Consider the following 26,755-nt stretch of genomic DNA (forward strand, 5'->3'; position numbering starts at 1 on the left):
TCTGTGGACTCGAACCACTAGAAACCGAGTTTCGATACTCTTGGTGGGAAGAACACAGATAGCCCATTGGGTAGCTTTGTGCTTAATTGAATGAAACAAACCTTTAAAAAAAAATACATTACTTGTTTGTGTGTTTTTGAATTTCGCGCAAAGCTTCTTGAGGACTATCTGCGCTAGCCGTCTCTAATTTAGCAGTGTAAGACTAGAGGGAAGGCAGCTAGTCATCACCACCCACCGCCAACTCGTGGATTACTCTTTTACCAACGAATAGTTGGATTGACCGTCACATTATAACGTCCCCACGGCTGAGAGGACGAGCATGTTTGGTGCGACCGGGATTCGAACCCCGACCCTCGAATTACGAGACGAACACCTTAACACGTTTGGCCACGCAGAGCCTTACAGTACTTGTAACGCCAATGTAAATGCGTACATGACTTTATTTGAATAAACACAAAGTTTCATGAAAAGTTTTTTGTTTTTTTTTTAATTTCGCACAAAACTACTTGAGGGCTATCTGTGCTAGCCGTCCCTATTTTAGCAGTGTAAGACTAGAGTGAAGGCAGCTAGTCATCACCACCAACCGCCAACTCTTGGGCTACTTTTTTACCAACGAATAGTAGGATTTATCGTCACATTATAACGCTCCCACGGCTGAAATGGCGAGCATGTTTAGCGCGACGGGGATGCAAACCCGCGACCCTCGGATTACGAGTCGCACGCCTTAAAACGCTTGTCCATGCCGGGCCTTCATGAAAAATAAGTCAAGGTCTGCTAAAATGTTTTTTTTTTTAATGTGAGAATCATAAATTAGCGAAAACGAGCCATAAAGTGAACATTTTCACTCTAATGTTGTCTTTTTGTTTAGAATGTTATTATGTGAACTTTTATGGGATTACAAATCGCATGTAAATTGGCAGAAATATATATTAAGCCCATGTTACTATCTTGTTAAGCTCGTGGGTATAAATCTAAATTATTTCATCAAAACACTTTTCATATACACAAAAAGAAACAAAGTGGAAAGCAGTATAAAGTTGATTGATTTATTAGAATAAAGCAGAAAGCTGAACAAAAAACGATTTGTGCTCTGCCCACCTCAGGTATCTGAACCAGGCTTCTACCAACGTGATTCCACAGACGTACCGATGTGCCAGTGGGGGGCAGAATAAAAACGTGATATTAAAATAAGAGCAAAGCTAAGCCTTTTTTTGTTGTTGAAATAAACATCCAGTTCTTTAAACGTAGAATTCATCAGACATAGCCAATATTTTGACCGACTATGAAATATATTATTTATTTTGACATTTAATACGCCTACCAGCGTCACTCGTGACGTATGATTACCACACCACTAGTTAGAATGAAAACGAGCAACATTAACATGAAACCTAGTTCATTATTTTGTTCACTATTTGTTTCTGATTTATACCAGTTTCGTGGAATTATACACCCCATCATTAACCCTGTGTACAGTATATCATTGTAACAAGCATAGTGTTATTATTTTCGATTTTCCTTTGTCCATGGTTACTAGGAGGGGTAGAATTCCCCCAAACTGGTATAACTCAGTGACAAGTGATGAACCAAATAATAGACTGGGTCTTATATTTGTTTTTATCATCTTGATGAGCTTGTCTGTTAAATAATTTAGAATAATAAATAAGTAACATCAGTGCCACCTATTCTCCAGATCATGTGTAGAAATATGTTAACTGTGGTGAGTAAAAGACATTTAAAACATCATACACAAATATTAACTCATATTCAAGTCAAACAACGACGAAGAAAACAAATATTTACAGAAAAATATGTTGTACAACAATTGCTCATTTGAACCAATTACACTTATATGAAAATTACGCACACACTATATAATTAATTAATTGTACAAAATTCTCAATTTTATTTTAAGATATGAGTTTGAAAGAGAGATAATCATATAATTCGAGTCGAAAATTAGTATTTTCTTAGATTATAACAGCAAAGAGTACTGTAAAAGACAGCTGTAGTTTCATAAAAAATAAAGAAATCAAATTTTTATTGAATATTTATACTCCTATTTTTGTTGCTTATTCAACCGCAGTGTATACTTTGGTGGTGCTGCTTTATAATTATAAGGTTCTCAAAAACAATATTTTAACCAAAATTTTCTAATTTTAAAGCGACACAAAATGCACATCTATTGTTCATACGTGAAAAGTTACAAAATAATTAACTTTCCTTATTCTATTCGCAACTTTTTAACCATTTGTAACATAGATGTAAGCATTTACTGGAAATAAACAATCAATCAAGTTCTTGTTTACCTACCGTTATTTGTTCAACAGTTACATATTATGTTTCTCATTTAAATACATATGTTTATTTACTTACTTAACTGTATGCCCTTTGCTAGTACAGCGGTAAGTCTACAGACTTACTATGCTAAAATCAGGGGTTCGATTCCCCTCGGTGGGCTCAAAAGATAGCCCGATGTGGCTTTACTATAAGAAGACACAAACTTAACTGTCTAAGGTGCATCTCTAACTTCTCTTGCCGTTACGTATTACGTACAAACGTGCTTGTTTGTTTTGAATTTCGCGTAAAGCTACTCTAGGGCCATCTGCGCTAGCCGTCCCTAATTTAAGTGTAAGACTAGAGGGAAGGCAGCTAGTCATCACCACCCACCGCCAACTCTTGGGCTACTCTTTCACCAACGAATAGCGGGATTGACCGTCACATTATAACGCCCCCACGGCTGGGAGGGTGAGCATGTTTGGTGCGACCGGGATTCGAACCCGCGACCTTCGGGTTACGCCTTAAGACGCTTGGTCATGCCGGGCCATCAAATATGCATGTTAAAATGAAATGAAGAGTGCGAAGCACGCAGAAACTTGTATGTACACGTACTTTTAACCTAAAAATGCGTGTTTCTTACATGAACCTGATGATAAAGTTATGCAAAGGATCGTAAGACTTGAAATGTACGCAGAAAAACTTGTTCTGAACTCTTGCTTTTCTTGTTTAACGTGAAATTTCTGTATATTTAATAGTTTTTAAATGCAATAATCCTAAGCATGAATTTGGCACACATCATGTTAACCAAAAAGAAACATAAGAAAGGAGGACACATCACACTTTCTGCACATATATATCACAATCTGTTTCAGCGTTTCGTCCGTAGAACAGTTTGCAGTATCAGTGCATGAAACTTTGAGGAGTCAAATTCTGTAGTAAAGAAAAACATTTGGCCAGGACATTTCGAAGTATAACATCCAATTTAGGATAGCGTTATTTACTTTAGCTGAAAGATAAGTATCCTGCTCGAGCTATCGAATTCCGGAATGATAAGTTTATCTGGTTAGGGATTTACCATGGAATTGGTAAACAGGGAATAAGTGGGATGACAGGCAACTAGATTATGAAATTAGAAACCCCTCAGGATCAGTTTTCGGAAGTTTGTATTCAGTTGAAGCACTAGAAGGGCGCTCAGGGGCAGAATTTTCGATAAGTTTTATAGGCAAAACATTAAGAATGATTGCGTTCTGTGCTAGATCATGCCCTTACACGAGACTTGACTGATGTGTCGCTTAAAGGTGAAATAAATAAATAAATAAATAAATAAATATATATATGTTTAATTTTGTTATGTCGTCCTGTTACTTAATAGATAATTAATGATTAAATTTTGACTCTAGGAATACGTAAGTCAGTTTGTTTTATACGTTACGTTAGATTGTTTGTTTAAAAGTTTCGCGAAAAACTTCAAACTTTTTCTAATTTTAAACTGGTGGCTAGATGGAAAGCAGCTAGTCAACAATATCGTCTGACACTACAACAACGCGACCACAGCGCCACAGTAGAGATCTCACTCTTGCAACAACAAAACACAAAGATGAAACCCACTGATTTACAGTCCAGCTAAAACAAAAATAGGCCACTCCGGGTTCGTGTACATCAAGACTTGAAACGTATCTAACTATAAATATTTTTTTTTCTAGTACTTCACCAAACTGTTAAAGTTCCAGTGATTGTTTTCATACAAGGAGAATCGTATGAATGGAATTCTGGGAATCCCTACGATGGCAGTGTTATTGCAAGTATAGCAGATGTTATCGTCATAACATTTAACTTTCGTCTAGGGATACTAGGTAGGTAATTGGTCGAAACAATCCGTAAGAGATTTGTTCAGTTAGCTTTTGTTGTTGTTGTTGTTTTAACGTTTTGAAATCGAACAAATATATAGTTAATATTTTTTAGTGTAATTCCCGGACGAATATTTCTTAAATGGGTAATGTCTTATAATTAAGATAACCTCATAATAATAAGTTTGAAGATTATTTTCAGTTCGGTGAATTTATTCTTTGGAAACTGTATCCAGTCAAAATTGAAATAGCTAACTATCATATAACGTTGAAATACAAAAATTTTTGTCCAACAGGATTCTTTCCCGCACTAGAGGGAGCTGCCCAAGGTAACTACGGCCTCATGGACCAAGTAGCAGCTCTCCACTGGATACAGGAAAATATCATGAAATTTGGTGGAGATGTTCACAATGTTACAATCATGGGGCACGGACATGGTGCAGCTTTTGTGAATTTACTGATGGTGTCACCAATGGCAAGAGGTATCACAATTTTACTTCACTTCATGTTTTTTTTATAATTCATATCTCTTTCATGAAATTGATATTAGTAAAGATGTCATGAATTAGTTACAATACTTACAAATTTATTTGTTTTTTTAAGAAATAGGATAACGTTTCAATATTCTTCTTCTTGTGTGTGTCACAGTTGTAATATCCAGATATTATAACAAAACAATAGTAATCAGTAGGTAGTCTGTGTTTCTAGAAAGTTTCAGCTATTTTTAAAAGTATCACAGCTTTATAAGACATTATATTCAAACATTTCTCTGTGTTAAGTAAGAATTTCATAAAGACTAGATACGAGGTAACTTTTATTATACCTCCCAGAACATACAATAAAAAAAACAAAAACAGATAAGCCTAGAGTGAAGGGGTGGTATGCTAGGCATAAGAGTTGCTTTGTTTTTCGTGACGTCATCTGATATTAAGGTGGATCTTTAATCTGCTGTTGCAAGCAATCTAATTTTGCGTTGTTATACTTGAGAGTAACTTCTTTTTATATTGGATTTCTTGAATGAACACAAAAGTATGTTTTCATTTCATTCCTAGGTTATATAATGCACAAACCTTCTAAGAGCCATTATTTGAGCCAACAGGTGTCTACCAATGGTGCTGTATACCAAACCTTGTCTGAATTACATATATTAATTAATTTAACTTATGTCTGTTTACCATTAATCAAAGATGAAATGATTCGCTGCTTCCAAAAACATATTTTAATCATACTAACTTGTTTGTTTGAAATTAAGTTATACAATGAGCTATATTTGCTCTGTCCACCATTGGAATCGAAACCTGATTTCTAGCGACGTGAGTCGACAGACATATTACTGTGCCAATGGGGAGGCCGTAACATTAACAGGAGGTCATATCTAAATTTTTCGCTTATTTCAGGTTTTATTACTTGTTTTCTCTGGCTGTTGTTCAAATAATATCCTGCTAATAGATTTGCATTCGAAAGAAAACCGAGAAATTCATTAGAAATATTTACAGTATTATCTTTTGAAACAGTAGAATTCTTATCATATACATGTGACTATTGGTTTAGGGTACTTCGTCTTCTGTAACTTTATGTTATAAAAAATTTTATATATATATATATATATATATATATATACAAAACTCCAACCTGTTATTTTTGACGTGTCGGATAAACTAAACTGGTGTTTATCTAAAGTGATGTCTTACACCTGATATGATGATTATAAATGCTACATAAATGATAAAATAAGGATATATCTATATCTTATGTGTTTCAAATAATGTACCAGTCAAAAAATAAAGTACCGCAAAACATTCACAGAGCAAATAAATAAACCTTCAATAGTCAAAATTTATCTCTTTGGTACCGGAAGGCATGGAACGTGCGTGAAATATGATTATGCTATGCATATGATTGAAACCTTTTTGCGCGAATAAATGATCAAAGTTCAGAAATAATTAACAAAAGTCAAAAACAAGCGATTATAAAGAGGAAAAGAAGTTAAACTACCCAGTTGTCACCGCTGTACTTTGACAGATTCAATTACATTAGACTTCCTACGAGTCGGTAATAAAACTAGAGTAAACGTGTTTTGTTTTCCGTCATCTTTCTAAGTTAATTTATTAAATTTGTTTTGAGGCTACTTTAAAGGAAGTTTATGATTTCCATTCACAGAAGAGTATTGTCGTACAAGCCTTACAGCTAAGTTGAAATATTTTGATTGCCGTCTAATTTTAGCAGCAACTGCTATTCATTTCCATGATTTCGGTAATACCACCACAGTTTTCAGAATGTTAATGGTTTAATGTACTGTTTAGCTGAGTTATTCATCTCTTATTAATTTAAGTTTTTTGTGTTTGAAAAAACCTGAAGATGACATATGAAGGTCGAAACGTTGTTCTCTCCTTTCCGATAAAAGTGTTAATACCCATACCAGCCGTTCTGAGATACAAAATCAAGTTAGATACAGGAATATTTGACTGCTTTTTATATGAAAAACTATTAACAAACTGTGATTCGTTATGACGAGAAACCTATTTGAACTAAAAGTGTATCTGAAGACACCTAGTATGTGTATTAAACCTATTATTAAAATAAAGTAGAGAACAACGTTTTGATCTTCCTAGGTTATCTTCAAGTTAACAAAGAAAGTTTGCAAATGACGTTGACTGGCACATGTCTTAAGGACGAGAGTGTAAACAAGTACTAGACTGTAGGGGGCGTTGCAGTATAACTTAGTTTATTAATTAGTACAGATATAAAGATGTTCCTTTATATTGGTTTAATTTTGGTTTTAGTTGCTGAATAAGTAGGGCTTGTTTGATTTTGCGCATGTTTATATTTGTTTCCCTTCTTAGTATCTGGGTGTTTTCTATGGTTATGCTGTGTTTATTTGGTTTGCAGAGTTCAAAAACATGTGAAGGTGTTTTGTTTTGTTTTTTTGTTCTTTTTCATTTTTCTCCTTGTTATAGAAAGTCATGGCAGTTATCACATTGTATTTTATAAATAACGTTGGTGTTGTGTTCGTCAGTGTAGTTTTTACATAGTATGAACTTTAGTTCTCTACCTGATTTTTTAATAAATTTGGTGTTTACTGGAATGTTGTGTTTTGTTATAAGATATATCTATGTTGGTTATTTTTTCGTTGATGTCGGGAATATATGACACGCAGCAAAGTAAGGTTTTGTAGTTTGTTGTTTGCAAAGTCTCTCTTTGTTAACCTGAAGTTGACCTAAGAAAGTCGAAACATTATTTTCTACTTTATTTTAATGAAAGTTTTAATACCCATACCAGCCGTCTTGAGATATATTATTAATATATAACTGATTATTATATAATTTAAATGTATAATTGTATTTACGAAAATAGTTATTCATAACTATATAATTATATTATTGATGGTCAGTTTAAGTACAATATACTCTAATACACTGAGCTACAAATACATATACATGTGTGTAGGAATGATACACAGGACTATATTTTTTTACGAACTAGCCTTGGCCTAGCATGGCCAAGCGTGTTAAGGCGTGCGACTTCTAATCTGAGGGTCGCGGGTCCGTATTCCCGTCGCACCAAATATGCTCGCCTTTTCAGCCGTGGGGGCGTTATAAAGTGATGGTCAATCCCACTATTCGTTGGTAAAAGAATAGCACAACAGTTGCCGGTGGGTGGTGATGACTAGCTGCCTTCCTCTCGTCTTACACTACTAAATTAGGGACGGCTAGCACAGATAGCCCTTGAGTAGCTTTGCGCGAAATTCAAAAACAAACAAACAAAAACTAGCCTTGATATCAAAATACGTTTCTGAAACACTAGTCATGAGCATCAAAAACATTTCAAAAATGTTTCTTCTCAATTATACTATTTTCTGTGTTGTTAAACTGAAAGACTTCTGTGATTTGTCTTCCTAGACAGCCACTGTTTAAATAATACAGTAAATTGATTTTTTTTTTTTAGGGGGTAGAGTGCTTCTACCTATAAATATACAAAAAATACAGCTTTGGAGTAATCTTGATTACTCTATTATAATACGGTGACAATTTGAAAAACTTAACAAGAATAATGAAATCTGGCCATTTCAGTTCTTATATGAAACTTTAAATTTCAGTGTAGTATGACCCGGTATTAACTTCAAAATATATATATGCTGGAGGCGAGAGAATAATATATATGATAATATTATTGATTGAATAGGAACGTACAGAAAGCTAAAAGTTCTTTCGAAATAGAAATACAACATCTCTACTGATATATATCTTTTTACTTCTCATCTCAAAATGTATATATTTTTGGCATCTCGTTGCTTAAATGTAAATGTAACCAAAGATATATTAAAGTTGTTTCTATGCCATATTTTACAGTTAGAAACTTATTGAGAATTTTAAAACTAATAACAAAAATTAAAATTTGCACAAAAATAATGAAAAATCGATAAAATCTGCCTAGATGTGAATTATTACTAGAGCTCGTGAAGTTATCTTTATAAAGTAATACAAACGACAGCGTGTGTTGTGTGGTTTTCAATATATGTCAGTAAATAAATAAAAATGCGTTTAATTTTTTAATTAAGAAGAATCGTAATTTTTCATAACCAGTGATTATGCAAACGTTGCTTACTGATTACTTTATTTATTTATTCCTTTCTAAACACAAAGCTACACTATAGGCTATTTACTGTAATCACTGCGAGTATCGATACTCGATTTTTAGCGTTATAAACCCTAAGCATGAACTATCGGCGGTATATTTCTTGAGTTGCAAAGATCTGAAAAAGCAAAAGATGAATTTCAATTAAACTGTGAAACACGTAATGCAATACAATATTATTTTGTCACTGTTATATACTACATTTATAATGCAGCAACTGGATTTTGTTTCTAGTTCCCCCTAGTGGCGGATACACAGCGCTAGAAAGCAGATTTCGATACCCGTGATGGGCAAAGCACAGATAGTCCATTGTGTAGCTTTGAGCTTAATTCCAAATAATCAAACAATGAAATATATTGCTTGTTGTTAAGTACAGAGCTATATGGTGGTTTACTTGTGCTATTGAAAGTTGGTTTTCAATGTTTATAAGTTCGCAGACACATAATATATATATATATATATACATACTGGAAACCTGGAAACGACACATAACCAGGTGGTTAGGGCGCTCGACTCGTAATTTAAGTGTTGCGGATTCGAATCCCAGTCACACCAAACATGTTCGCCCTTTCAGCCGTGGGGGCTTTATAATGTTCGGCCAATCCCATTATTCGTTGGTAAAAGAGTAGCTCAAGAGTTGGAGGTGGGTGGTGATGACTATCTGCCTTCCCTCTACTCTTACATTGCTAAAAATCTAGAGGTAATGGACTAACTCCAGCTACATTTTTAAATAAACACCATCACATTACTTAGAATCACTTGGGTTTGCTCCAGCAGCGACTTTTTTGTTGCCCAGTGTTATCTTATTAACGCACAATATCAAAGAAAAATAATGTATTTCTTAATGCTTGTTCTTGTGCTCACGATCCATAAAGTAAAATATTTTCTATAACCTGTCAAGTATGCACTATAAATTTATATCTTTTATTTTTATCACAAAAATCAAAAGTTACTGAATACACAACTGGGGTTTTAACTCTTCGACAAGTTTGAAGTTTTGACACTTCATATTTTTAGCACCTCTTGTGGGTTTCAGCGTATTTTGACAATAATAAAATTATTAAAAAAAGATGTTTTTTGTACGAAATGGGTTATGCAATGTTTTGTGAAAATAGCCCTAATATTTACCAATTAACCCGAATATCATAGTTTATTTCAAATATAGATACAGTTGAATACATTTTCATGCAATCCATATCAGATAATTTCTATACAATAAAAAAATTGTCAGATTTTTGACGAAAGAAACTGGTTAATGCTGTATAGAAGGAGATCTGGTTTCCTCTGTAATCACAATACCCTTGAGAGTCTCCAGTAAGGATGTATTTTATAGTACATTAACATAGCCTGTCCACATTTTTGAACCAGAGGATATTAAAAATCTGGTTGCTTAACAGAAATGACACTACAGTAAAATCAAATTATCAGTTTCTAATAACGAAACTTTAATTATATATAATCAGAAAAGAAAAATAGATTTAAAACTTTTATTCAGAACACATATAGAAGTCTGTAACCAGATAATATTTACATGTTATAGGCAAAACATATTAGTAATTTAACGATAGAACAAATCTGACAGTGTGTTGCTACAACAGATTGGTTTAAATTCTGTAGTTAAAACAGCTCCAGTAAACATAATCTTCAAGAGATTTAGTTTAGAAGTTCAAAGCTAAAGCATATCAGACATTTTGAGACAAGACAGATCTGACCTTCCTAGTCATAACGATAATAAGAATAAATTTGGTCTGTTAACTCCAACTTGAACTATATAAGGATATGCTTACTCAGGATATGTGTGTATACATTTTTTTACAGCAAAGCCACATTGGGATATCTGTTGAGTCCATTGAGGAGAATCAAACCCCTGATTTTAGGGTACCTTAAGATGTTCGAAACATCATAAACATAACTTTTTCTCGCCGTTTTTTTCTCATTTTAATCAATGAGTCACATTCCAAATTTACAATCTATTATATTTTACTGTTTTTAACAGTTTAAACAAACCTTTCCGTTGATACTGTTTCTCTAATCGACACCGAAAGAAGAAATAAAAAAAGAGAAACTGTTACCTTCCTAATGAAACAGTTTATGTGGACATACATAACCATCTTTAATGTAATAAACATTTTTATCGATTTGTTAGCAGCATTGTATGAGGAACTACCTGGCAGCAAAGTTTTAACACTATATAAAAATATGAAATTCAAAATGTTTCGACTATATCCAAGTTCAAATGTTTCAATACTTTACATAGACTCGGAGTCATAAATATTGCTTATATTTTTCTTGTAAAAACAGGAGAGGTGAAAGCATTTAAATACTCAATAATTTCAAAGTCTTTAATAAAAACTTATCATGAGCAACATTTAAGAGACCAATCCCTATTTTAACATTTACTTATCTTTAAACTACTCAGACAAATAATGTTGTTAATCTTAACATTATCAGCTATCAGTTTATCATAAGCTATTGTGAAGTTTCTACTATGTTTTAACTAGTTTTCTTGTAGTTCCATATATCTTCCAAACTGTCTAGCAAAAGGAAATCTATCCCTGACTTCCTCATTTTTTTTTTTACTGAGTCATTCACGTTTCATCATTTACCTTATATTTTTTACTCTTTTTAAAGGACATTCATATGTTGAATTAACAGAAAATTATTCCCAAATTTACTAACATAACCAGGCGGTTAAAAGACTTGATTTGCGATTTGTAGGTCACGGGTTCAAATTCCCAAGACTCTCATACATGTTCGCTCTTTCATTTTGTTATAATGTGACGGCCAATCACACTATTCGTCGGTACAATAGTAGATCAGGAATTGGTGGTGAGTGATGAGAGTAAACTCTCAGTCTTTTCTTTGTTTATCTAAAGATATCTAGAACTTTCACAAACATCTGCTCAAGTGGAGCTATCTCTAACAAATAATTCACAATTACACTGAAAATCATTCCAAAAGTTGAATCAGTTTAACTGTTATTAAGTGATTCATTCTGTTATCTATCCCAAAGAATTCTGCTAAAAAATATACCTCTAATTTTAATCTCTAAACCTCTTAAATTCTTTACAGTTTTTAAGCAGTTTTTCTGATTCATAGTTTCCAATATTATTCGCAACTGTATGACCGGCCTCACAGTGGCGCAACGGTAGGTGTGCTGACATATATCACTAGAAACTGGGTTTCGATATCCGTGGTGAGCAAAGCACAGGTGGCCCTTTGTGTAGCTTTGCGCTTAATAACAAACAACCTATATGCCTCATAAGAAGATAATGTTTTTTGGTATCAACAATTAAACTGCCTACACGTTTTTATAATGTATTGTACCTTAACACCCAGAAAATAGATTCTAGTTGTGGTCTTTTTGTGCTTTTTACAGTGAATAACTTTTACAGCAACCTAAATAAAAAAGTCCACTACTCTGTAAGCCTTTTCATCATCTCGTTCTTCACTATAATCAAAGAATGTAGCCTGAATGTTAACCGAACCTGTTTCTCCAGTTTTAATATTTTTAATGACGTGGATGTTATAAATTCAACTCTTTCAATCTTAGAATTTCCTAAAACAACCCTTATCCTAACTCTATTCATTTCATGTATTTCTTCAATGAGTTCTGCAACTAATCTGTGATCCATCCCCCAAATAAAACTATCTCTAACTTATCCTTAAGTAAGCAAGCTCCACAAGTACAGCGTTCCACATCGCTGAAAGTTCCAGTCAAGGCTACAAAAAAGCCAATTCCGACATTCATCTCACCTTATAATTTATAAAACCATTTCCCTGAACTATCTCTTAACCACATTGACGTTTACTGGTATTCATTTTCTCTCTTTCTCTCTCTCTAAATGGTCAGATGGTTAGGCCGCTCGAATTCCCGTTCGAATTCCCGTCACGCCAAACATATTTGTTCTTTCAGCTGTGGGCCGTTATAATGTGATGATAATCCCACTATCCGCTGGTAAAAGAGTAGCCCAACAGTTAGCGGTGGATTGTGATGACTATCTAGCTGGCTTCTTTCCAGTCTTACAGTGTTACATTAGGGACGATTTGTGCAGATAGCCCTCGTGTAGCTTTGCGCGAAATTCAACAATAAAACAATCTATTTTTAATGTTTAAAATCCGTAAATATTTAAAGTTCTAAACAGTTACTTATTAACAGAACTAATAGCTTCAGCACTTACGATGAAGAAAATATTTTAATTTTACTGACATTTGTAATAATTATTTATTTTTAACTTGTCACTCCCCCAGCAGTACAGCGGCACGTCTTCATTCTCTCTCTCTCTCTAAATGACCCAGCATGGCCAGGTAGATAGAGCGCTCGACTCCAAATCTGAGGGTCGCGGATTCGAGTCCCCGTCACACCAAACATGCTCGCCCTTTCGGCCATGGGGCGTTATAATGTGACAGTCAATCCCACTATTCGTTAGTAAAAGAGTACCCCAAGAGTTGACGATGGGTGGTGATGACTGACTGCCTTCCCTACGTCTTACTCTGCTAAATTAGGGACGGTTATTGCGGCTTTGCGCGAAATAAAAAAAAAAATTTATAATATTTTAAACTGATTCCACTACCACAAAATACGGCAATATGAGAAGCAGCTGTAAATGTAGTAATAAAACCTGAAGGTATCTAATCCTAATTGAAACAACTACACTAAAAGTTAATAATAGCGAAATAATAGTTGTTTTCTTTGAAAGTAAACGTTAAAATTTCGAGTATATCTAACTTATCTGTCTAAAAGATATCATGTCCATTGCACTCAACAGTTCTAAAGATTCAAAATATTTTTAATAATCTACAGTCTTTAACGCAAATATTGTTTTCTAGTTTTTACTATAAATTCATTGTTATTTCAATTGAATTTTGTGTTTTGACTATCTCAACAGAATTTATTTTATCAAAAGGCTCAGTAATTAAACTAGGAAAAACAGATGAATAAATTCGAAATTTAAGAATCATTGCAGTTGTTTTCGACAATACATAGTTAAGTATGTCATTGTTCAACACCATAAATTATATCACGATTATCGAGCAGTTAGAGCTTATAACCTGTTCAGTTATTATTAATACATGTAACTTCACTCTAGATTCATGGGATGTATAATTTAAAACGTGAATATATAACACTATTTGGGGCTTTTAACACAGAGCTTGGTTTGGTTTGTTTTGAATTTCGCGCAAGGCTACACAAGGGCTATCTGCGCTATCCGTTTTTAATTTAGCAATGTAAGATTAGAGCGAAGGCAACTAGTTATCACCACCCACCGCCAATTCTTGGGCTACTCTTTTACCAAAGAACAGTGGGATTGACCGTCACATTATAACGCCCCTACAGCTGAAAGAGCGAGCATGTTTGGTGTAACAGGGATTTGAACCCACGAGTTGAGTGCCTTAACCATCTGGCCATGCCGGGCTTTACACTGAACTTTTAATTACGTTTTGAAATACGGGTTTTAGATACAAATTTAGTTCTTTCGTTAACTGCAGATTCATTAAAATTGTTCTAGAATTGAAAGATATTTAGATCATGTTTTAAGTATTATATACGTATGGATTTAATTAAATCTACACATACATTTACAAACTAAAATTTCCTAGAATAGAAAGATTATTAAGAATTATATTCGGCAACTACAGTAATAAGAATCAAAATGTGTTTCTCCTTAAAACTTGATCAGACGGCTAAAACACGATATCTCTTAATTAATTACTTTCAGCACGTAAGATGTCTCTTATTTATTTTCAAATAACTTCCGAATTATAAGTCATAGCACATTTTTTGCTTGAAAAAAGGTTTTATAAAACCATTATTACGAATTTACCTTTACGGGTAAAATAGAAAAGACTATGTGTCTTGTGAGACAACAAAGAAATGTCAAATAGTTTCCTGAGAAATGTTTCAAGCGCATCTACTTCTTTTAGAAAATTTGTTTTTATCTTCAAGCAGGCTTTACATGTTACATCTGTGGTATTTGTGATGTAGGACATAGTATATTTTCTACACACAGATATCAGAACGATATATATATAGGTATGCAGTGAACGATTTCCATCCCGCTTCGCAAATTTTACCCCTTGTTAATGAAAGAGGTGAGCTAAAATGTACTGTAGAGTTTTATTAAAAGTGAAAGCACGTGAACGTAAATGCATTCTTAATTAAACGAATAACTATAATAAAAATGCTAAATGAAGTTGTAAAGGAAAACACTCATTTTCATCTTTGTCGACATATTATTACCTATTGTTGGATAATGCGCTCTTTACTTTCAGGATTATTCCACCGAGGCATTATGCACAGCGGGTCTGCCCTTAGCCCCTGGGCAATAGCCAGACAAGCTCCAGAGTTTATTCGTCAGCTGGCCAGTGAGCTGGGCTGCTCAACAGTCAGTAATATCATCATGGTAGAATGCTTAAGAGACCAACCTATAGAACATATATTGAAAGTGGAGTTAACTGTTCCAGACTACCAAACAACCTTTGGACCAGTTGTTGATGGAATCGTCATACCGAATGAACCTGAGGTGTTGATGAGAGATTACAACGACCTGTACAATCAATATGATCTGTTGCTTGGTGTCTCCAGAATGGAATTTTATTTCAAGTTTTCAGCGAATGAAGAACGTTATGGTATAGAGGAAGACCGTCGAAACAACCTCTTTCAAACATTGGTAACGAACGTATACACATATCATTTGCAGGAGATATTTTATGTTATAGAAAACGAATACACAGACTGGGAAAAAGCTATTCAACATCCTATCAACATTCTGGAGAGCACAGCTGATGCTATGGGTGATGGTATTGTTGTTGGACCTTTGTTAAAATCCGCTGAATATCGGGCAAAAGGAAACAAGAAAACCTTTCTTTTTGTATTTGGTCATCAGACAGAAAACTCGGAATTCCCAAAGAGATTTGGATGCATTCATGGAGAAGATCTTCCCTATGCTCTTGGTGTTCCTTTAGTTGGAAGTCTTTCACATTTCCAACAAAACTTTACGCGCTCGGAGATGTCGCTAGCAGAAGCAGTCTTAGCGTACTGGACCACTTTTGCAAAGACGGGGTAATGTTACCTTTACTTTTGTTTGTTACAGTTTAGACTATATGTAAGACGCCATTACGCAAATCGATAGCACTATTATAGCCTTGTTTAAATAGTTTTTAAACCTAATATATGCGTTTGTAAGTTCTAATCCGGAGAAGGACATCATGTATGCACATGTTTAAATCAGCTCATAACTGAAATTATTTTAATATTTTAATTCTATTATATCAACATCTATACAAACTATAAACGTTGTTTTTTTAATATGCAACATTCTCATTGAATTATTCTATGCAATTCTTGGTTGGTTTAGTGTTTCATATTTACAACTGATATGTATTTCTAGCTTACAAGTAAATAACCTCTGTAAACAATGTATGAATGGCCTGGAAGAAAACATTACGTTTCTTACTTCTGTTCCGTAAAACAAATTTTAGGATAAAATAGACTCTTTCTTGACGTCTACTGCAAATGCGAACAAAATCGTTAAAGTTTCAGAGCTAAGGGTGATATAGGTTCAAAATATTTCTAAATATTACAAATTTTTACGTTAGTAACCAATGATAATCCTAATAATATGCCTAAGATATCAGTAATAGAATATTCATTCTTTCAAATAGAAACTTGTACTACAGAAAGGCTTAACTAAATATTTTTCAAGCGGTTTGGTCATGTCGTTTGATTTTATTATAATTAATGATAGTCTTCGGAAATCATCAACATCTTGGTTACGTGTGCCTCCATTAGAAACGATTTCGATAAAGATATAGAACTCGAAGCTGGGATATTTCTCTCATTTCTCAGATAATGTTAATAGACATGGAAGATTCTGCTAAATAAAGGACTTAATTAAATTAAAGCAGCTTCACCTAAATTGCTTTTAAAAGGAGATTTACGTGATGATTATTGCTTATAGAGACACGTAGATTTATATTTCAACTAAATAGGTTAACCAACGTATAATATGATTGTAATCTTGGTTATTATGAGTTAAGAATTAACGTTATCTATTATGTATTAATACTAATGTTATTGTGATTTTCTTGCATTTCTTCAATTAATGGTTTGCATTTCGCACAAAGCTACACGAGGGGTACCTGCACTGACCATCCCTAGTTTTGTAGGGAAAGATTAAAGGGAAGGCAGCTAATCATCACCATCCGCTCTACTCTTTTATCAACAAATAGTGGGATTAATCGTTGTATTATAATGTCCTCGCGGCTGCAAGGTTGAGCATGTTTGATTTGTCGGGATTCGATACTCGCGACCCTCATATATGGGTCCGGCGCCCTAACCACCTGTTCATACTGTGCTTTTGCTTTTTTACCGGAATTTACGGTTCAGTTGATTTCAATACTTTAATTTCATAAAAAGCGATCTATAAGTAAACGTAATGTAAATCTTACTATTCACTACAGTTGTATTTATTTTTTTTACTTCCACAAGTACAGAATAAAACTAATTTGGTTCTCTTAACGGACGTCTTTATCAATACAGAGAAAGCAACAAACATTACCTATTACTTCGTAGTTGTATGTCTGTGGTGAGATATGGAACTTAATTAATACGATTTCGCTTTCAGTGTATTCTTGAGTTAAGATAATTTACTAAAATATATGTTTCTTAACGATGAATTATAGACTTACTCTTGTTCGTAAGAACTTTCAAAGTTGCAGTGAATGTGAACAAAAATATGTTTTGATGTAACTGCTTGTAGGTAATTGTCGTTTACAGAAGTATAATTATCAAAAAGTACTCCTGTACTTGGTTTACATTTCTCCATTATAACCTTAATGACGTATGCTAATGGTCATCTAAATGCGGTAATAATTTAAACCCTATTATGCTTGTTACATATCAAAATAGGTAGATCATTGATTTTAAACGAAATTCACAAACGTTACAATCTGTGTTTTAACGTTAGTGTTTTAATAATAAAAAATAAGTTACTTAGATAAATTCTACAAACGCTAGTGATCTCGATTACCATTTAGCAGGTTTATTATATTAACTATAGTTTAGGAAATTATCAGTAATTACCAAGGAAGACGTATGAAAAGCATTAAAACTTTACTAATACAACAGTAAAAAAAAGCCTTGTTATAAGTTTAAAACGCAAAATGTAGGTTTATTTAGTTTTTCTGGAAAATTTGAATATTTATTAACATTTAAAAAAAGGAATACTGTATTCATAACCTTAGAAACGCAGTAGTGTGTAATACTGTATTCATAACATTAGAAGCACAGTACTGTGGAATACTGTATTCATAACCTTAGGAGAACAGTACTGTGTAATACTGTATTCGTAACCTTACAAAACTAGTACGTTCGAAGACTATGTTCCCGATAATCAAACAAAAGCAAACGGGTAACAACGTTTATTTGTTTTTCAAATAAAAACTTTTAACTTTTATTCTATTGATGGAAACTTTAAAGAACTTTTTATGTCTCGCTAACAACGTTCACGTTTAAACACAAATTACCTTCATCAACGTTACGTATCATTTACTTCACAAATGCCTATAAAACTTGTGTGCTTAGCTGCTCCTGTAATTATTGGTATTTAAAACCCACCAAGCAAATTCGTATCAGAAGCTCAAAGGTTTAATTTGCGCTGAAAATAAAAAGTGACACAACAGTAATAACCGTGTTCTCTCTTCCTTTATCTAAAAAATACATGACATACAGTCACTGTAAGGTTGACAGCTTAAACAGTTATATAGCCGGACAAACAATGGATAATTACTTGGACGGCAAAAATACACACGTATTGAATAAGTTATGGTTTTTAAACATAACGTTTTTTTCTGCTAATTATCCATTCAAATATAAATTATTGTTTAGCTACATATATGTGTGTGTGTATGTGAGTGTTTCTGTCTGAGAAGCTAGTGTCATTGGTTCACGGCTAAATTACAAGCCTGAAACTATACATAACATTATAATTTTTTCCTTTGACATTAATAGAACTTAAATTACATAGATCTGCGAATTTAAACTTCATAAAGTTGTTTTGTTTCAATAATTGTCCATAATTCAGCTACGCAGATTTTGAAAATAATAGCATTTTTTTTCTATCACGTAAGGATTTTCTTACAAATAAAAAGAAACCTCTTTCGTAGATTAAATTATTATTTAATTTACCATAATGAACATTTTTTATTATTATGGTTCGATTCTAGAACGATGGATAAGGTGCTCACGTCACGATTGGTCTGGAGAAATCTATAACTAGTGGTTGTCAATATTTTAAGCATAACAAAATGTGACTGATTTGTACATAAATGATTCACTTTTGTAAAAGTACATATGTCTTTTTGCGAAAAAATTGTAAATAGCAGAAACAATTGATATAATTGTCCGATTCAGGGTGCAGTAATTAAATACAATAAAACTATCGCAGGGATGTGTAATTTATTAAGACAAATTGACACGAATGCTGCTCCTAAAGACAGTCAATATCCTTACCTTTATGTTATATACCATAAAGAGAAACTATTAATTAAGTAGTAGAAAAACACTCATTAACATTTTGTGTACTTGCTTTTTATGTTATTTACGATCTCTTGCAAACATATTTATTACTTCAATGTCAGTATAATGCAACAACTATCTCTAAACGAAAGATGTTTTCAAACATTATTAACTAAACAATTCCGTGGCCTGGCATGGCCAAGCGCGTAAGGCGTGCGACTCGTAATTCGCAGGTTCGTGCCCGCGTCGCGCTAAGCATGCTCGCCCTCTCAGCCGTGGGGACGTTATAATGTGACGGTCAATCCCACTATTCGTTGGTAAAAGAGTAGCCCAAGAGTTGGCGGTGGGTGGTGATGACTAGCTGCATTCCCTCTAGTCTTACACTGCTAAATTAGGGACGGCTAGCACAGATAGCTCTCGAGTAGCTTTGTGCGAAATTTTAAAAACAAACAAAACAAACAAACAATTTCGTATCAAAATACTAAAACGAAGAAAACTGCTTTATTACATTGCATTCAACTAACTCAGACTTACAGATTTCACTATAAATTCATATTTTGAGAACCATTTGAATGCTTTCATAATTACTTCTTGGTCGGATCTCCTATTTAAAGGAAATAATTTCTAATGAAAGTTTAAAACTGTTCTAAACCGTTACACACTTAAATATAAGTTTATCTCCACTGTATCTTATGTTTTCATTGTACAAATGCCACTGACAACATAAGTCGATCTTAAATACTATCATTCCTGTAGCAAGTTTTATTCATCCACATTTCGTTAACAGCATCCGGCTGTATATCCATAGCTCTTCACGACAGTGTATCTGTTAAGGACGGGTGTTATTGACGAGCTTAGTGTATTACACCCCGACAAACTGACAGGAATAATTAGCTGTCCACAGTGTGACGTCTACGGTTGCTGTAATTAGTGTAGGACAACAATTATTTAATAGTAGGAAAACCGGAAACACAGTGTTGTCATGTCTCTTTTTCGTAACTAAAGCCTCACAAACATAAAATCCAACGACTTGCTCTTTATTTGTACTTATTTAATAACCGTATTTACTACAAGTGGTTTCACTGTAATAAGTCCTTGCTATACGCTTTACTAATTCATCAAAAGTATTACTCGGTTCCGTATTGAAATGTGTGAAATTATTAATTCATATCTATGCTAAAACAGTGCTAGTTTTTTCTAGAGAAAATTAAGATACCCCTTCTCCTCGTGGCAGAGTGATATGTCTGCAGATTTAGAACAATAAAAACCTGGTTTCCATACCCGTAGTGGACATAGCACTGATAGCCCATTGTGTAGCTTTGTGCTTAGTTTACAACCAAAACAAACAAATAAACTAAAACGTGAAGTTAAATTTTCTGTTAGTTAAGTATATTTCAGTAAGATTTTAAGTTTGTTTACCACGAAGTATAAAGCTACACAATGAGCTGTATGTTTTGTGGTCACAGCAAATCTACAAACCCAATTTTTAGGGTTATCATACCTCAGATTTACTATTGTGTCAATTAGGAGCAAATTTAACAATAGCAAAGTGTAAATAAACCCCTTCTAATACAAAAGTACCAAAGTATAAACTTCAAAATCGAAAATATTTTTACTATTCTCTTTGTTCTTGGTTCACCGAGTTCCCATGGCTCTCTTCGGTAACCTTGAGGAATTATAACACTACAATTCAGGGTTCGATTCCTGGAGGGGTAACACCTCAGATAACAAACCTACGATGCTGTATGTGTTACTTCAAAATGGATCAAGAGCGACCAATAACCTTCGCCACTCCTAGTGGGTAGAGCACAAGTAGCCCATTGTGTAGCTTTGTGCTTAACAACAAACAAGAGCCCGGTACGGTCAGGTGGTTAAAGCACACGACTCGTAATCTGAGGGTCGTGGGTTCGAATCCCCGTCGCACCAAACATGCTCGCCCTTTCAGTCGTGAGGGAGTTATAATGCGACGGTCAATCCCACTACTCGTTGATAAAAGAGTGCCCAAGAGTTGACGATGAATGGTGATGACTAGCTGCCTTCTCTCTAGTCTTACACTGCTAATTAGGGACAGATAACACAGAAAGCCCTTGTGTAGCTTTGTGCGAAATTCAAAACAAACCAAGCCAAACTAAACTACAAACATATCAGACCATTAGTCCGAAAATGGAAGGATTCATCATTTCATCCCCCATACTGTGATTCTACAGTGAGTTTACTGACATACAACGCTCAAATCCGGAATTCTGCACTTCAGGGTAAATAAGCCCTATTAGTCTTTTGAACAGGTTTGTAAAGAAAAGAAAGAAAATTTTGATATCGAATATTTTGTATGATTAATTAAATTTATTAGAATTATCCATCATACTTGAAGAGTACATTTATATAAAATATCATTATCTACTTGACAACACTCATAACAACCCATTTTTATATCTTAGATTATGTGTAATCTGAGAGGTACATATAAAGATACTCTTATTTATTTAGATTTCATGTCGTAAAATGCAAATATATGTTTGTAATAAATATTCATAAAATTAATATATCATAGCAGTGTTGCAAGTCTATGTGGCTTACGAAATACAATGCTTGACTTTATAGTGACCCAAATGTTCCGTTGCATGAAGACCTTGAAACAATGAGTAACCGTTTCGAAAGAGTTGAGTGGCCAGAATTTAACAACGTTCATCAAAAATATTTAAGTTTAGGTATGTGTTAGAATATAAAAGATGATATAACAGCAGAAAGCCTGAGTAAAATTGGCTTATCTTGTACAGGTCTTCAAGTTCTGAAAGAAGTTGGATATTATATAGTAAAAATATATAATATTATTATATGATAAAAATAGAACATAAATATATATATATATGTATAATTATATAATAAATATGTATAAAGGAAATATAATAAATGACGAAACTTATGGTAACTTTTCTACCTTATACCATTATGCATAAATGTTCATAATTCGTTTAAGTAGTATTATCTTTTTCATGTTTAAGCACCGTTCATTATGTTTTAATATTACTTTAACATCGATAATTTAATAATTCACGTATGAGTAAAGATGCCATATAATAAAGTATTGAGAAATTATACAGGAAAAAATATTATTATTCTAAGCTTGTGAGATGTTTGTGAAAGATAGTTTATTCGATGTAGATACTTCAGCTGATTGTGATAAGTGTAGAATTAAAATGTCAACGTTCGTGATGTATCGTATGAGTTCAATCTTACCCAATCCACCAAAATTATAGCCTGTGAAAATTATTTATCAAACGAAACTCAAGGATACAAAGTGATTAACAAGTAACAATGCTTGTAATCAGGAATTTTATGACGAGGATTGATGAATATAGTGTTAAAGACAGAGTCAAATATCTGTAAGATTTTAAGAGGTCATGCGTAAATAAACTGATACATTATTTAAAAAAAACAAAACTGCCAATACTTAAATAAAACATACTTTAATGTGAATCACATGAGTTTCGTTTAATTCCGTACTTACACGATTACTATTTATTTCTGTACTTACACAATTACTATAATGTTAATTATCTCAACCCTATTTTGTATTCTTTCTGACTGATGAAAACTATGTGATTTATTTTAAAATTGTTTACCATACTATAAAATTAGCAATAATTAACTCTGGATTAAAATTGTAATGAATCTTACCGTTCTTTATAGTATATCCTAAATCTCCATATACTTAGTGTTCTTTATTAAAAATCCATAATAATCTGCTTTTCAAAAAAGATAATAATTAGTTTCTATTGTTTTTCATTTCAAATACATTTATCACTTTCAAACTACATAGCTGCCAAAAATGGAGTACTTTATCAATCCCAGGTAACGCATTAAAACTGCCCAATTAGATTATACCCTGGTAACAACGACAATCAAGGCTTCTATTATTTTATGCCTGGCTAGTTCTTATGCTTTTTCTTTCCTAGTGTGAGCTTCTGATCACGCACAAATGTTAAGGATGCAGCGCTGTAGAATTTGGTATAACAACCGCGTTCGTGCAAAGAAACAAACAAGGAAACCTGAGTGCATTCTGCAATGAATAATTGAACACAGTGATTATGAAACTAATGCTTTGGTCGTTCTCACATTCCGTTAAAAATAAAAGATTTCTACATATTATAACTGTGCTTCGTATTTAATACACTTCTGAGGAAATTCGTTCAACTTTCGTGTTTTTAAAGTTTTAATCGCTTTGACTGTGGATTGCACTGTAATTGTAGCACAGGAACGATAGTTCCTCGAACCAAGTATACTTTAAAAATTCTAACGTACTTCTAAGTTCAATAAGAAATAGATATATTACATATAAATTCAAAATTGTACGTAATCGTTACATTGTGATAATCTGTATTCGTGATAAGTAGAAATTTGAAGCACACAAAATTATGCATAATAATATTCTCTTGTATTATGTTTTCATACTTATTGCTAACGCACATGTTTTATTGTGCTAAAACATTTCTTGTTTCCTTTCTTAGTTATTCTTATAAAAGAATAAATATTTTCTTCAGTATAAATAGTGTTCAGTTTTTATATACGTTAATTAATGTTCTCAAGTCACGGAAGTGCGAAATATTGTACATAATAAACAAAATTTTTAAATAAAATTTCATTTGAAAATTCGAGTATATTTGTCTTCCAAGTGAATCCCAATTTTAAGAATAGTTTATTTTACGTTATTTTGAGATCCCAAAACACGCAGGTAATTATTGCTTTACAACAACTCAAAAACAGTTGATTCGACTTATATAAACATAATTGTGTGTCACAAATGACGTTTTCAAATTATCAAAAAAAGACCTATAGAAAGTCATTAACAATGAACTGCGATGTTCTATAGTAGCTTTAATGAAAATACACATTGTAACTTTTAATGTCTTCGTTTGAAAAACGCATCCCTATATCTTTGCCAGACAGACTTGTAATTAACTTGTACTGAATTATTTTCTTCACTTGATTAAATATTATCAATATATTGTGATCATGTTAACATGAATTACAGACAGTTCTTAAGAATTTGACTAGTACGGCTGTCTGGAGAAATGTTCCATAAAGATAAAAGTTTTTCGTAATTTAATGAAAAATAAGAATTATTGTAGACATTGACGAATGTACCTCATTTGTTTCAACCATTTCGTATTTCGTTTAGTGTTTATAGTAGTTCGTTAAAATACTTTCAAGAACACATCATTACGTTATTTGAAATCGGGAGTTTGAGTTTATACAAGGAAATCTTCAAAATGGCACGTGTTCAGAAATAAATTATGAAGTAACAGTATTTGCTGTTTTTAACTTTCTGAATCATTCATAAGTGTTTAAATCATAAATCTAGTGCACAAAAGGTAATACAAAATTTTCTTTACTTCCATACCGTTAGCCTGTGATAAACTATCTGTGTTTTATTCGTTTATAGACATTTTATGTTAATTAACCTTGTAGTTAACTTATAAGTCTTAATACCAGAAGAATGCTTACAGTTGCAAGGTTTGTCTCCTTCTGTGTCGAGTTTAAAAAACAAATTAGAGCTGCAAATAAGATCCCAAAACCTAAAAGTTATGAGCAAACAACTTACATAGATTCACATGTGAAAGTAAATATATATATCTTTGTTTAAGGTTTCATTGCCTTAAAAAATAGTCATTAACTGGTTAATTAACCTTTTCTAGGAACGAAACCGAAAGTCCGTGACCATTATCGTGCGCATCAGTTATCTTTTTGGAACAGTTTAATCCCCAAAATACACCGAAGCGGCACAGGAGTCTATCCACACCACAGTTTTCTTGGTAACTCACATAGTCATGATGGAGTTCTAGTTTCTGACTTAGTATCAACTAAAGCTGACGAGAATGTCTATTCTATTGAAGTTTCCAGTGTTCCAACTACAATAAACCTCAATGTCCCTTTTGAAACATCAAGTGAACCATCAAACACTTCTCCTGCTGAGACCACTCCTGGGGTTTTCTCAAACCACTCTGCTGATACAGCTCAACCGTCGACTGAACAAAGCACTTACTCTACAGCGCTAAGTGTCACAATCGCTGTTGGCTGTTCCCTCCTTATTTTGAATGTCTTGATTTTTACTGGAATGTTTTATCAAAAAGATAAAAACAGACTTGAAGCCAAACTTCACAAAAATAATCACAAGGTAAAGAGCAAGCCTCTTAAAGATATTCAAAGTCGTGTTAGGTAGGTAGACAAATAAATGTAGGTATTTAGGAACTCCAATGATGATTTGAATCTAACTCGACGAATTTATTAATTTTCAGCTTTAATTATAAAATGAGCATAACTGCCAAAATGGTGTCATATAAACTGCTATATTAAAACGAACTGAAACTTGTTACTGTAAAAGTTAATAAGCTTACGATTTCCACTTATAAGTATCTGCAACATTTTCCTAATCCTGCACTCTGGACAACTTATAAAGCATAAGTATTAATAACTAATCATTTCTAATAATATGTTCTGTTTATTTATTTAGATGAAAATGGCACAGGATAGTGACAACATCGCAGTAAATCACCGTAAACAAGTGTCTCGTGTACCTCCTCTTTCTCCATCTAGTCAAGAACTTCCTCCACCACCACCTGCTCCATTACCAACACCACCAAAAGTATTGGATAAACCTGTTTACCTTCCGCCAGAAAGTAAACCTGCCCCAGAAGCTCAACCTCTCTTACATCATGGTTGCCACAGGTTGGCACCTCCTCTGAGATCAAATGTAGAGGAAATGAGAGTATAAACTGGATTCAGCAGTTAGATGGTAGAAACTTTGGTGTTTAAAATATCTAAACAGCATTGTTGTGAGATTGAGTCGATTCTACGTTGGTAATTCAAGTGCGTTTATTGGAACTCTAAGTTATATAATATTTTATTATACTGTATCTGTATTATGAAGGAAAATAGAAATTAAAACTGTCAGTCGTTTCTGTTGCTCTGATTTACATTCAAGGTTAGACTGGATGTTTCATTGATTATGTATTAATATAAATGAAGTAAAATGTAAGTTTGTTTTTTCCAATAAAAAAGTAAAAGTAAAAGTTTTTGACATTCAGCTTTGTGTGTATATATATATATATATATATATATTTCGTTACTTCAGCGCAAAAACATTTTTAGTATTATTCTAAAAGTAAACTTAAATACCTAATACTGTTTGTTTTTTGCGTGTGTGTATCTGTCTATATGCCAATATTTTTTTAGTCCCCAAGGTTTTCGTACATCACTTAACACTATTTTATAGTTAGAATACAGAGGTTGCATACGTTTTATTAAAATGACTTTAAAGCCTCACCACTTTGTTATTTGTATTTTTTTAAATATTGTTTAATCATTTCATACAAATGAGGTTCTTAATAAACCAACTAATTATGATTTCTACTGAACTTAATTTACACAACCTTTAAATACATTTTTTAAAACTAATAGTACAAAAAATAACAAG

At 33.1% G+C, this 26,755-nt stretch overlaps 1 protein-coding gene across 1 annotated transcript in view; it reads left to right on the forward strand.

The window, feature by feature from the left end:
• Positions 1-26,293, forward strand: part of LOC143232422 (neuroligin-4, X-linked-like) — a 128,522-nt gene extending 102,229 nt beyond the window's left edge. Inside the window, exons 3-8 of the mRNA XM_076467869.1 lie at positions 3,984-4,133; positions 4,424-4,609; positions 15,036-15,825; positions 21,883-21,989; positions 24,978-25,456; positions 25,793-26,293. Coding sequence (XP_076323984.1) covers positions 3,984-4,133; positions 4,424-4,609; positions 15,036-15,825; positions 21,883-21,989; positions 24,978-25,456; positions 25,793-26,053 — 1,973 coding nt within the window. The 3' untranslated portion in view covers positions 26,054-26,293. The remainder of the gene's footprint in view (positions 1-3,983; positions 4,134-4,423; positions 4,610-15,035; positions 15,826-21,882; positions 21,990-24,977; positions 25,457-25,792) is intronic.
• Positions 26,294-26,755: the final 462 nt, after the last annotated feature.

This window comes from Tachypleus tridentatus, chromosome 11 (assembly GCF_004210375.1).
Source record: "Tachypleus tridentatus isolate NWPU-2018 chromosome 11, ASM421037v1, whole genome shotgun sequence".
Taxonomy (NCBI): domain Eukaryota; kingdom Metazoa; phylum Arthropoda; class Merostomata; order Xiphosura; family Limulidae; genus Tachypleus; species Tachypleus tridentatus.